This window comes from Macrobrachium nipponense, chromosome 3 (assembly GCF_015104395.2).
Source record: "Macrobrachium nipponense isolate FS-2020 chromosome 3, ASM1510439v2, whole genome shotgun sequence".
NCBI lineage: Eukaryota > Metazoa > Arthropoda > Malacostraca > Decapoda > Palaemonidae > Macrobrachium > Macrobrachium nipponense.
Window position 1 is genome coordinate 117,395,139 of NC_087202.1, and position 13,577 is coordinate 117,408,715.

A 13,577-nucleotide genomic window follows, 5' to 3' on the forward strand; every position below is an offset into this window, starting at 1 on the left:
ACTACCTCATAAATTAACCCTACCCCCAATAAATAAACCAACAAATATATGTATACTGTAAAGTTTCCTAACACATTCTTAATGCACTAACAATGAACTGTTCACAGGATGTAGTACATACAATTTGCTATTGTTTAAGCAAGAGATTCCTGAGCTGTGATTTCTTAGTAACCATTTATTTGCTTACATCAATTTCCATTGATTCAAATATTTGTTTTATGACTGTTTTTATCTCAAGGTGATCAGTCTGATCAATGTGTATCTCAAGATCATTTTTAATCTTAGCACTTTTATCACAGCATTATAGGGCATAGAAATGTATAGATAAGTGTGAATTATATATTGTATAATTGTTATGGGTATTTTATGCATTGTTGAAATATGGTGGGTCCCTGTCCATTATATAGACACTGTGTAGATTCTAGAAGGTGTCTGTTGATGTATTTAAGTTGTTGTGACGTCATGGTCTGTGACGTCATAGGACAGATGCGGCGGCGTCGGATGGATTAGTAAACAATAACACGGGGCAGTAGAAAGCACGTGTTGGTGTGTGGTTGGTAGGGGAGAGCTCTCTGTCTGGTAGGAGTTGTTTTTTTTGGGTCGTAAGTCTTGTGGTGCTGGTGTTTTAAGGTGATTTCTGGAGTGTACTGGAGTTGGATGGAAAGAAGCGTACAGGTGGGTAGATTATTCATTTTTATAGAGAAAGAAAGGAGTTAGGCTAGGCCAAAATTCAAACTGGTAGCAGAGCGTGGTTGATCAAAGATGCCTGGATCCGACAGTGAACAAAGGGAGAACTACTAGATGGAGAAGGGAATGTCTAGGTTTAGCGGGATACAAGAAGAATACAAAGAATGGAAGGTCAAGCCGAAGATTGGCTATTGTTGTATGGAGAAGATACAAAATACCCGGCGATAGAAATGAGAATGAGCTTTAAAAGGGAAGGAAAGCCCGAGAGCTAGTGGAAGCATTAGATAAAGATAAAACTTACTGGTACAGAGGGTCCAAAGTTAATCCTAGAGAAACTAGATAAAGCCTATCTAAAAGACTCGGTAATGGAGAATTACGGTAGAATAAAAAGATACCTTCTAATAAGAAGAGAAATCTAGTGAAAATATGGCGACTATTTAATTAGATACGAGAAGGCAGCATCTGAGTGTGAAAGAGCAATGGGGAAAGGCGCGCTTGAAGGCGAGTCAAGGGGTATCATGTAATAGAGCAAGCAAAATCTCACGGAAAACTCAAAAAACAAATGGTATTATCGGCTTGTGGGCAAGAAAAGCTAGAGTACGGAACAGTGTCGCAAACAATGAAAAGACTATTTGAGGGATTAGGGACTAAAGAGGAACGGGAATGGTGGGGTTCGTCAGAAGGCAATGCCAGTTCTGGGAGAGGGAGGGAAAACCAAAGATATCGGGGAAGATGGAACCGAGGAAGGGGTGGTAGAAATCCTATAAACAAAGAAGGGAAGGTAACAGTATGTGCAATATGCAGCTCAGAATGGCATTGGGCTAGGGTATTGTCCTCAGAATTTTTCATAATAGAAGAAAAACTGAAACAAGACTAGAAGAAAATAAGGTAAAAACAGAAAATGGGACAGAAGAAGAGGTTTATGTAGGAGAAGTTAATAAAATAGTGGAAGCATCATGGGAGGTGGTTGATGCAATTTTGGACCACGGTGTAAATCAACAGTTTGCGGGGAATTGTGACTAGCACGTATTGTCATGGATTTGAGTCAGGAAGAGTCGAGGAGAATAGGGACACTAGGACAGAGTCTAATAAAGTGTTTAATTTTGGTGAGACTCTTATAAGTCCAGAGGAATAATAGAAATACCTGTGATACTAAAAAAAACAGAAAGTTTTATTTGAAGACGGAAATTCTGCAAGGTGATATACCCTGGCTGATAGGTAAGCAAACCATGAGTAAAAATGGTATGACCCTAAATTTGAAAGAAAATTGTGTCATAGTAGAAGTATTAGGGGGAATGAAAGTGAGTTTAAGAGAAGACGAAACAGGTATTTAAGAGGTGCCTATAAGGAGGAGGAAGAGGGTAGAAGAATATTACTGGAGGGTTGGAAGGGAAAGAATCCGAGGGAATTAAGAACACATGAAGAAATTACATTTACAGTTTGGTCATGGAAGTGGAGATAAATCTGGAAGCTACAGAGGAAGCACAATGGAGTAATGGGTTAATCGAAAAAGAAAAGAGGAAATAAGAAAGTTACTAACGGAACTGATTAAAAATTGTGAGGTTTGTAAAAAAATACAAGAAACCCCGCCAAACGGTAGTAGGCTTTTCTTGGAGTAAAACGTTCAATGAAGTCGTAGCGAGGATGTGGGAGAGATAGAAGAGAGAAAGTTCTTGGTAATAGTGGATATGGCAACGAGATATTGTCAGGCCTGTTGGATAAAAGATAAGAAACCAGAAATATAATAAAGATACTTTTGAGTGCTGGTTTGCATATTTGGAGCACCCTCCAAAATATTGTCAGATAATGGGGGAGAATTTCAAAATGAAAAAGTAAGGAGGATGGCAGAAAAATGGAATATTAAAGTATTAGCCACAGCATCAGAATCTCCGTGGAGCAACGGATTATGTGAAAAGACGTAGGCATGATCAAGGGAAGTGTAAGGAAGATGATGGAGGAAGAGGAAGTAGATTGGTCCCATAGCTTTGAAATGGGTAGTGAGTGCTAGGAACGTTTAATGAATAATGGAGGTTTCTCTCCCAACCAATTAGTATTTGGAAAAAAACCCTTCACTGCCTAACCTAATAGGAGAAGAAAGTTCTAGTCCCTGCAAGCAGAGAAAAAGGGATGGAAGAGGGTATGGTAAGGGACACACTGAATGCAATGCAACAAGGCCAAGAGAAGCATTTATAAAAATGAGTCCTGTAACATAAAATAAGAATAGCGCTAAACAAAAACATCAGAGAACATAAATTTGAAGAAGCGTGGAGTAGGAGATGAGGTATTCTATAAGAGGGAAAATGAAAATGAATGGAGAGGACCTGCTCAGGTAGTGGGAGTATCGGGGAAAACAATAATAGTCAAACATGGGGATTCTTTAAGAGAAGTAGCTAGGATACATGTGACAAGGATTCAACGACGATCACCAGATAGAGAGATATCGGCTAGAATAGATAAATCCCATGGGGTGAAAGGTAGGTCAGATGGCCCAATGAAGGGAAAGTAGATTGGCTGGAAGGAGAGGAGATAATGGGTGAGAGAAGGAATGCAGACAGAAGAGACTATAGAAAGAGAGGTGATAGAGGAAACACAGTGGAAGATAACGGGCAAAGTGGGTCAATAGAAAGCGAGTTAATGGAAGAGATACCAAAATTCAAAAAGGGAAATAGAGTTAGGGCTATAAACAATGATACAGGACAAGTAGAAGAATGGACTATTTTAGGTCTTGCAGGAAAAAGATCAAGCCAAGCATGGGCTGATTCGTACAATATACGAGACTCACAGTCAGGTGACAAAGGTGGTTAACTTGAGGGATTATAGTCAGGTAGAAAAAATTGAAGATGAAGAGGAGTGTTGCTGGGATTTGAAAATAGAAGCATAATGGAAGCTAAAGAAAAAGAACTTCTAAGTTGGAGAGATAACCAGGTATATGAGGAGGTAAATGATGTTGGACAAAAGCTATATCTACAAGATGGATAGTAACTGAAAAGATAAAGGGGGGGAAGGATATAAAGCAAGATTGGTAGCTAGAGGGTTTGAAGAAGAAATGGCTGAGTGGGAAAAGGATGCTCCCACATGCAATGCTGAAATTTTAAATTCTGTCTAACCATAATAAAGGTGAAAAATTGGAATTGTTATACATTGGATGTCCAAACGCATATTTACAAGGTGAGAGATACAAAGAGAAGTGTACTTGAAGCCACCAAGGGAAGATGGTTGGAGGGGATTATGGAAGTTGAAGAAAACAGTCTATGGGCTCAAGGATGCAGCAAAAGCATGGTATTGTAAAGTGGTGAAAGTAGTGAAGGAGCTTCAAGGTGAGAGAAGTAGACTAGAACCTAATATATTCTTTTGGAAAAAGAACAAATAAATTGGAAGGCATTTTGTGACACACGTAGATGATTTTTGCTACGGAGGAACTGAAGGATTCTTAAAGGAAACGATTGGGAGATTGAAAGGGAAATTGCAAGTAGGAGAACAGAGAGTAAAAGGTTCAAGTATATAGGAGTAGTAATAGAGCAGAAGGAGAATAGATTTTCCCTTAATCAGTGGCAGTATATAAATTCCTAGAGAACCAGAGGCTAGAAGATATACGGGTAATAGAGTGCTAGAACAAAAAAGAGTTAACAGAGTACAGATCAGTGGTAGGACAGCTGAATTTGGGTATCACTACACACGATGCCAGAAATATCATATGATATTAGCGAATTAAGTAAAGCATTTAAAGAAGGAACACTCAGGATATGAAGAAACTATTAAAATTGTGAGAAAAACTAAGAGCATGATGGGCGAAGTTACAATAAGTGAGATGGAAGAAGAAAGGGTTTATTGGGAAGCCTATGCAGACGCTTCATTTGGAAACATAGAAGATGGCATACTCAACTGGGTTATATTATTTCTTTGACAGATGGGAAGAGGAGAAGTCCCATATGGTGGAAGTCTAGGAAATCCAGGAGAGTGGCAAAATCCACCATTGAGGCTGAAGCCCTGCGTGTTGGGGAAGCTGTAGAAGGATTGATATATTTCAAGCATTTGTGGGAAGAGGTAGTAGGAGGGAGAAATTTAGAAGCCTTGGTTAACACTGATAGTAAAACACTAATGACCGCCATCAAATCGAGCACTGGTGTAAGTAGCAAGAGATTAAAAATAGATATTGCTGCAATAAGGGAAACCATTGAATCCGGGGAAATAAAGGAGGTGATAGATGGATAAAAGGAAAGGAGAGTGGCTGATGTATTAACTAAAGCAGGAGTTTCAGGGGAATGTATTAGAAATTATGTAGAGGGTAAAGAGTTGGAGGACGAAGGAAATTAAGAGGGAATACTAGGTTAGGGAAACCAGTCGGAGGGGAGGGAGAAAGAGATAAGTGTGATTATATATTGTATAATTGGTTATGGGTATAGATAATTGTGTGATTATATATTGTATAATTGTTATGGTATTTTATGCATTGTTGAAATATGGGGGTGTGTCCTATATATAGACAACATGTGGTAGATTCTAGAAGGTGTCTGTTGATGTATTTAAGTTGTGTTGTGACGTCATAGGCTGTGACGTCCATAGACAAGATGGCGGCGGCGTCGGCAGGATGTAAAACAATAACACGGGGCAGTAGAAAGCACGTGTTGGTGGTGTGTTGGTTGGTAGGAGACTCTCTGTCTGGTAGGAGTTGTTTTTTGGGTCGTAAGTCTTGTGGTGCTGGTGTTTTAAGGTGATTTCTGAGTGTACTGGAGTTGGAGAAAGCGTACAGGTGGGTAGATTATTCATTTTTATAGAGAAAGAAAGGAGTTAGGCTAGGCCAAAATTCAAAATATCTTCCATTATTGATTTAAAAATAATTAACTCCTTGGAAAGGTTTCCCTTATGCTTAAAACTTACTGTGAAGTATACCATTTTTGTGTGATAATAGAGTTAATTGCATACATAATTCAAAATGGAATAGGAAAAAAATAATTCTGTAGCACTGCAATAGTTATCATTTTTTGTCATGTCACTCCTATTTTGTATTACTCTTTATCTCATTTCTTTTAAGCTTATATCGCATAATTCAGGAAATTTCCCGAAGATCATTGAGATTCATGTGTCATTTTTAGGTGTCTTTCATGTCTGTATGAGGATGAAAGTTTTAAAGACAACCGTAGTAATATTCTCTTGCAAATGAATGATTACAGTAGTCCCCGGTTATCAGCGGGAGTTCTGTTCCCAGTGGTGTGCTGATAAGCGAAAAATGCCATTAACCGAAACTTCATGATTTATGACGCCATAATGGCGCTTATGGTATTGATAATTGGTTATCGACACCATAAGCACCCTTATGGCACCATAAGGTGCCATATGACACTGATAACCGGAACCCGTCCCATTATGTCGCCACAAATCACCGATTTTTTGGTGCTAGACAAGCACCATAAAACCGGATCGCCAATAACCGAGTCTGCCGGTAACCAGGGACTGCCTGTAGTATTCCTTTTTTTATTAGAATTAGTGTAGTAAAATCTGTTTGAAATATAAATGAAAAAACTTTATAGTAGCAGCCTTTCCTCATTTTATAGTAGCTTATCATTAATGCTTAACCCTTAATGGATGGACATGCTCACATGAGTAGCAATAACAGGTTTTGGGTGGACAACTGAGTGACTCATGGTGAGTAACAACACTACGCACTGTCGGTTTGAGGGAATCAGACGGGAAAGAGGTGCCATTACTTCTATAGCCCATTAATTCATAAATGGCAACTTTTAGACTGGCTAAAATGCACTGGACAGCTCATGAAGAACTTAGTTTGGTTCTTGATTTCAAGGGAGGATGTAGTGCCTGTCTGTTTCACATGATGTCTTTTTGTAAATTTGCTCATAAATACGTATACCATGGGGTTGCTGTTGGTTTTAGTTCTTATCTTTTATGATATTATGTTAGTTATAAAAGTAATTTTGCAATGAAAAAGTGCAAAAAATATTAGTTAAAACTTTTATAAATCCAAAAAGTTATTGCACTTTTGTTCTCAGTAAACTTATGTTAATATTTTACAACAAATATGCTCAGAATTTGTTACTAATTTTATTTATCTGTTTTGATATTGTGTGTGCTATAATTATAATTTGACAAAATAAAATAAGTCTATTTATTAGAAAAATCATGTATAACTTCATAAAATTTACGATTGTCTTATAAAAGAGGTCCCACAAGGGTTTGTAAATAGTATTCATTTTCAAGCTCTTGTGGAAGGTAGGGAAAATTTTTGAGAACTTGCATTTGCATATCTGCCTTTTTCCGTTGAGATGTTTTTTTCTTAAATTGGCCGACCTCAATGTTACCCTTGCCTGGGGTGCTGTATATTGATTTATTACCCTGTCCATTAAGGGTTAAGTAATGACTGCAAATACAACGTTTAATTTTGATTGTTTTGTAAATTAAGGACTGGTGAAATCCTGTTAAAATATTTTGCACAATACGTAATGCTATTCAGCTTCTAATAGTAAAGCAGTATCATAAAGATCTACTATAAAAAGATATCTTGATCAATGAAACCAGAGTGCAAGCAACTTATCAAAACTTATCCACATGAGCAGGCTTATTCTTCAGTTTGCTTTACAAAATAGAAATGTACCTGGTGTCAGGAAAGCTGTATTTTACACCGACTCTGTACTGTAATCAATCAGCCTCTGATGAAAAAGATAACATAATCAACTTGGTGGAATAAGAACTTGAGCATCTGCTCTCTTTGGCCTTGTTTTTGCCTTCAGGCTGCCTTCGATGTAGCAGTCAAAGAGTACTCTCACCTCATCATAGCCATTTGACATTCTGCTGATTCATGCAACAAGAGCCTCCTTAAGATGACATATCTTTGTCATGGCAGGTATCTTTTTTGTGCATTGCAACACTGCCATTGCATCAATTATCAGCACACAATCCATTTGAATGTGCATTTTAGAGATCAAACATGTTCCAGGTAGAAATTTAGCTGCTCCTTCAATGACATGCATGAGGCTCACTTTGTCAGTGCAGTGTTGCAGGGAACCATCCACCTCAAACATTGACCATGGCACCACAGCCATCACGCATTCACTACATAACTGTAGCTTCTAGCTTGAGAACCAACTACGGTTGAGAATGCTGAATGACCAAAAACTGTGCTAGCAGCTGAGGCTCTTTGTTTAGTTTGATAACTTTGTTACCAACTGACATTCAGGTCTTGTCCATCCAGTTGGAGAATGTCTTCAGTTTCAGGTTTTTCATCTCGTCCCAGATGGATATTTTGGAAGTTTTTAGAAGACAAGTTTCAACAAAGTTGTCATACTGCTTTTGGCCCAAGTTTGCATAGATAAGAATGTCCTATTTTGCTTTAGGAGGAATGAGTGCAGAGGAGACAATACTCTTCAAAGGTGTTTCTATCACAAAGGGATTCCCTTTACAGTAGAGTTTCTGAGTTATAGAGCATAGTGGCTGGGACGTAGGGAGATATTTTCATGAAATTGGTAATGCTCCCCAGACTTGGTTGAGTTAGGAGAAGAGCTTAGCAAGTACTGGTTAACAATGCAAGCTAGGTGAGGTGTGGTGTGAAGCGGCCTATCCAGGGCATCTTCATCTTGAGTGAGCCCAACAGTGCCAAGATGTTTTTTCAAACCTTTTATCTCTTGCTCCAGTGCTTAGTCAGTAAACAAACTTATAAATGAGATTTCAGATTTGTTTGCAACAAATTCTCCAGACCTGAGGGCTTCCCATGTTGATGGGTCATCTTTCTCCAGTGCATAGTAGTATTTTTATTTGAATCTCTAAAGTGGCAAGGTACCTCTCCCAATCTCCTTGCCTGCAGGCACGGATCCAGGACAACAAGCTATCAATTTGCTCGAAGTATCGGTCAAGATTTTGGGTCAGCTCTAAAATTCCTTCCTACTTCTCTTGTTTTTCCATTTGGTTTGCATAGTAGGACTGAATATCCTTAAAAAGTCCCAACTATTTTAGGATCTTGCTCATGTAGGGCCTGCTTTAGTCCCACACATTGTAAGCATAGGGGTTCAGGTTGAAGTTCATCAAGGATTGCCTCAACTTCATCAGCATGTTGATCAATGCACTGATGATGTGGTACTCCACTCTCCTCTTGAAAGTCTTGCCACCATAAATTCCTCAGAGTGCTGCAGAAGAGTAGATTCTGCTCTCTGTGGCACATGTCAACACTGCTGCTTTCAATTTTCTTTCCCAGGGCTTGTAGTGAAGCAAATGCAAAACGGCTCTCAAGACCCAGTTGTTGTTTCAGACAGACTCTTGAATCTTGATTGCACGATTGATTATACAGATCAAGGTCAAGTGTTATGAGTGTGCATCTCTCAGGACTGATGATGACAGTTGATATATTTTTTGAGGCTCAAAACAGTGAATTTTTTAACCTTTTATTGATACCTTTACCTCTAATCAATCTGGGACACTCAAAATTTGACTCAGCACCCTCAGAAGCCTGTCTAGATACTATAAAGATCATCATATTCAGCTATGTTCCTGACATATGACCCGGAGCGGGTTCAGTGATGGCCATTTTGAAGTGTTACGTAGTCCATCTTGATACCAAATCTTGAAAAATATCAATTTCAGCACAAAAATCCTATTGGAAACCATTTTTGTACACATCATCCTGCACTAAGTGTACAGTACTATATAACATTTTATATTTTTCTTATACGTATAACTTACATTGCTATATTCATTAGGGCGGTTTTCTGTTGGTCAGTGTCCTTGTAAATTTTGGGGTTTTCTTATGAATATTTATACATACAACCATATACGTAGTAAACTAATAAGGCTAGTGTTTATTATTTCCACGAGTCAAAAAGTACAGTGGAACCCCTGTATTTGAGGGGGATGCAGACCAGACCCCACAAATAGCTAAAAGCTGCAAATACTACTTAAAACCCCTCTAAAAATGCTTCAAACTGCCTATTTTGTTTGTTCAAACATAAGAAATATCCTCTAAAAATTCATATAGTACCTGAATATTTTAATAGTTTTATCACCAAAAATGCATTTAGTCATGAAACGGATGTGAAAATACTGTAAAATAGTGAATATTTTCAGTGAAAAATACCACAAATAGGCAAATTTCCTGTAAATAATGGATAGATATGTTAATGGGTAGATATGATCTTGAGAACTTGAATATGGGGGGGGGGGGTCCACTTTAATCTGAAAATATGTATGTACGTAATAGGTTGCCATATATACATGGCCAAAAGGCATCCATAGCAATTTTTTTTTATTAAAACCTTTTACTATAATTGTGATGATTTTCATTTCATTGTGTGTAGCTTTGATTGATTACAATTCTTTTACTCTATATAATTTCACACATATTTAATGAGGTATTTATTAAGGTATGAAAGTGAAAAACAATGATGTACTGAGGTATACACATTATGGTTGCTTTCACAATTTCAGTAGTATGTTTTATTACTAAGCATTACACTAGATACTACAAAACTGTAAGTAATGGGTACTCCAAAGCTGTATATCTGACTTTATGAAGACATCTTCATAAAGTCAGATATACAGCTTTGGAGTATCCATTACTTAGTTTTGTAGTATCTAGTGTAATGCTTAGTAATAAAACATACTACTGAAATTGTGAAAGCAACCATAACTGTGTATACCTCAGTACATCATTGTTTTTCACTTTCATACCTTAGATAGAGAGAATATTTACTAGTTGTTCTCCCTTCCAATTTCTATCAGAAAATACCAAACACGAGCAGAAACCCAGCACGAAGCAAGAAGAATCAAGCAAGGATGAAACTCGTCCAGTGTCTGCGTCTTCTGGCCATGGTTCCATCACATCGGTATCGTTTGAGGAATTCTCTGTGTAAGTTTTTAACTGTTCATTTTGCACGCAAAACTGTTTACCTCTTTAGGCAAAGTGGAAAGAAGAGGCAAACTTCACTTAGTGGGAGGAATGAGAATTTAATTCCCCTTAGCAAAAAAAAGATTAAAAAACGAAAGTTGTTCTCATTTCTTCCATATGAAAGTTAAGCTTCAGTAAACTCATGGATATCTTTGGTAATTGTTATTTTTCAGTTACCATGCTTTTGTGCATTGATATTTTCTTTAATGCATATATACAGTTATGTTTAGATGCTCTTTTTTGAAAGCCAGATATTTTCAACATGTGAGCACTTTTCCAAACACATTCCACCTGAGAAAACACTAATTCTGCTTCGTTTTTTATGCAGTTTACAGAGACGCGTGGACCGTTTGGAACATAGCATTGGTAGCATCGTGAGCAAGATTGATGCAGTACTGGTGAAGCTGGATACTATGGAGAAGTCGAAACATAAACGTCGAGAAACAATGGGGAAAATTTTAGACACAATAACAGAAAATGATGGGAGTAAGTTTTTTAATATAAGGTGATCCATCTTTATGTAAACTTTATGATTATAATAATTATTTGTTCCTTAGGAGGTACAAATTATAATAATTATGATCCTGAGGGGATACAAAATTGGCTTTTCATAAATAGTTATCCAGTGCATCACGTGTACTGCCACTGTGGTTCCAGCCACAGTCACAGTTACAAATGTCCTGGCCTTTTTTTCATGTGATTCCTTTGTGCTTTTTTTCCATTGTCATTACTGATGAGTCACATCTTGATTATGTAATAGTCTGTGGTTAGTCATAAGTGTTTCCATGTGTGTGTAGTAGGGCTTTAATGAAAATCTAGGGAGTTTTTAGTACATACTAGGATATGGAGGAGTGATATGGTAGTTACATTTAACAATGTCTTTGAGGGTTGCATGAGAGAGAGAGAGAGAGAGGAGAGAGAGAGAGAGAGAGAGAGAGAAGAGAGAGAGAGAGAGAGAGAGAGAGAGAGAGTCGTTGGGTTGTGTAGTTGTCGGGAATAATTGAGAGTTTAAATGTTTTCATGTGTTTGATGAGTCGTGTTCGTGTTTGGTGTTGCTGTATGGTAGTGTGTAAGTGCATATGTGTTTTTCTGAGTGTGAATGAGCGAGCTATCGAGAGAGAGAGAGTGAAAGAGCGTAAGTGGTGGATGGGTAGTTAGAGATGGTTTGCGTGTTGGGCGATCTTTTTGGGTTGTCTGCTGGCACGGTTGCTGGGTCAATCAGTGAACTAGTCTGTGATGAGCAGTCGCAGAGGACAGAGATAAGACAGTCTGTTGATGGTCAGTTGTTGTTGTGTGATTTGATTGGTTTTGATATAGTATAGTTGTTTTGTGTGTGTCTGTCTGGTTGATGTTGAGCTAAAGAGTGTCTGTTGTATTTGATTTTGTGTTTTGGTGTGTGTGAGTTGTTTGTTGGAGACAGTGTTGGCAGTTGTTTGGGTATTGATTTGTCAAGTTGCCTTTGATGTTGTTGGTGTTTTTGTTTTATGATTTGTTTTGTTGTTTTCAAGTTGTTAAAATTTGTTTGTGTAGTGATTGTTGTGTTGTTATTTTTGAGTTCTTGTGTGGTTTTGGTGCTTGTCCGTCTTTGTGTATTGAGTTCAGCAGTTGTTGTGTCTCGACAACAGTATCCAGCGGACGGCACAGCGTCTCACCCTGAGTGTCTCGAGTCTTAAGATGAGTACATGTGTTTGTGATTTGTGTGTTCTGTGAATTGTTAAGCCAATTGTCCGGCGTAATTAGTAACGTATAGGGAAAAGTGTGGCTGGGGGAACTATTTGTCAGCCGTGTTCGATAAAGTAAATGTGGGGAGATCTTGTTGCTTGTTTTGTTTTTTGGTTGTGATCCCGCCACAAGGAGCATGGCACACGCCAGCAACCCATTGTTGTTTGTGATGGCACCCATGGAAGTACAGTAACCCGATTTTTACCATAATGCTGGCAAGGAGACTAAGCATGCCCCCTCCTTCCACTTCCCTGTCGTCTGCCCATTGAAACTGAAGACTACTGGGCATGGTTCCAACTAATATTTTTTCTGCCTTTTGTTTATGTTTATGGTAATATTTACCATCTTTTGTTTGTTTTTACATTCACGTAAACTGGTAACATGAATGTACAAACGTAAACACCACTCTACAGTAGTAGTCTTTAGGTTTATCTGAGTTGTTTTTTTTCATGTTTCATAAAAGCAGATTTTTAGAGTTCACTGTACTAATTTAATTATCTTTAGATCAGTGTTTTTATCCAGGTGAAAGCTCAGGTACCTTCACTTGTTAATGGCTGTTTGAATGTCTTAAGCCCATAGTAAGTCTGTTTAAATAACAAGGAAAAACTCAGAAATCATATAGATTTATGCATTTTTGTGACACAGAAATCATCACTATCAGTTGAACTTGAAAAAGACAACAGAAATTTTGTTCATGAAACTTACCTGTCAGATATATATATAGCTGTATTCTCCGAAGTCCGACAGAATTTCAAAACTCCCGGCACACGCAGTGGGCGGCCAGGTGGTTAGTACCCATTCCCGCTGCTGGGAGGCGGATATCAGGAACCATTCCCATTTTCTATTCAGATTTTTCTCTGTCGCGGTAGTGAAAACACCTGTTTCCATTACCTCCGCCTAGGATTTTGAAACTTCATTAGCCGCTTAAGTATCCTATTTATTTTTTGAATGATTGACTTGGATTTGTGGCTAGGCATACGCTATCATAAATTAATTTAAATTTTTTCGTTGCATATGATGTCTGAATCTAGTTAGCCTAGTTTCAGACTTTGTTGTCTGCAACGGGTAAGGGGAGGCTACCGAAACCTTCGGTAGACACTCGCTTAGTATACAAGACGTTTACATGTTTTCTTTATTGAAAGATCAATGTAGTGTAATGTTGACTGATTCCGAAAGAAGACGTATGATTCGTATGTACGCAAATTAGAGCGTGATAGAATCAGGAAGTTTTCCTCCACAGTAAACAGAAGTTAGGATATTGAACCTACTAACCTCCAGTAGA

General features: G+C 38.0%; 1 protein-coding gene across 2 annotated transcripts in view; it reads left to right on the plus strand.

Moving 5' to 3' along the window:
- Positions 1-11,059, plus strand: part of LOC135221999 (polycystin-2-like) — a gene marked incomplete at its 3' end in the record, with an annotated part of 122,946 nt that extends 111,887 nt beyond the window's left edge. For both annotated transcript variants that reach the window (XM_064260107.1, XM_064260108.1), the window contains 2 exon segments: positions 10,408-10,534; positions 10,902-11,059. In XM_064260107.1, coding sequence (XP_064116177.1) covers positions 10,408-10,534; positions 10,902-11,059 — 285 coding nt within the window.
- Between the last annotated feature and the right edge of the window lie 2,518 nt (positions 11,060-13,577).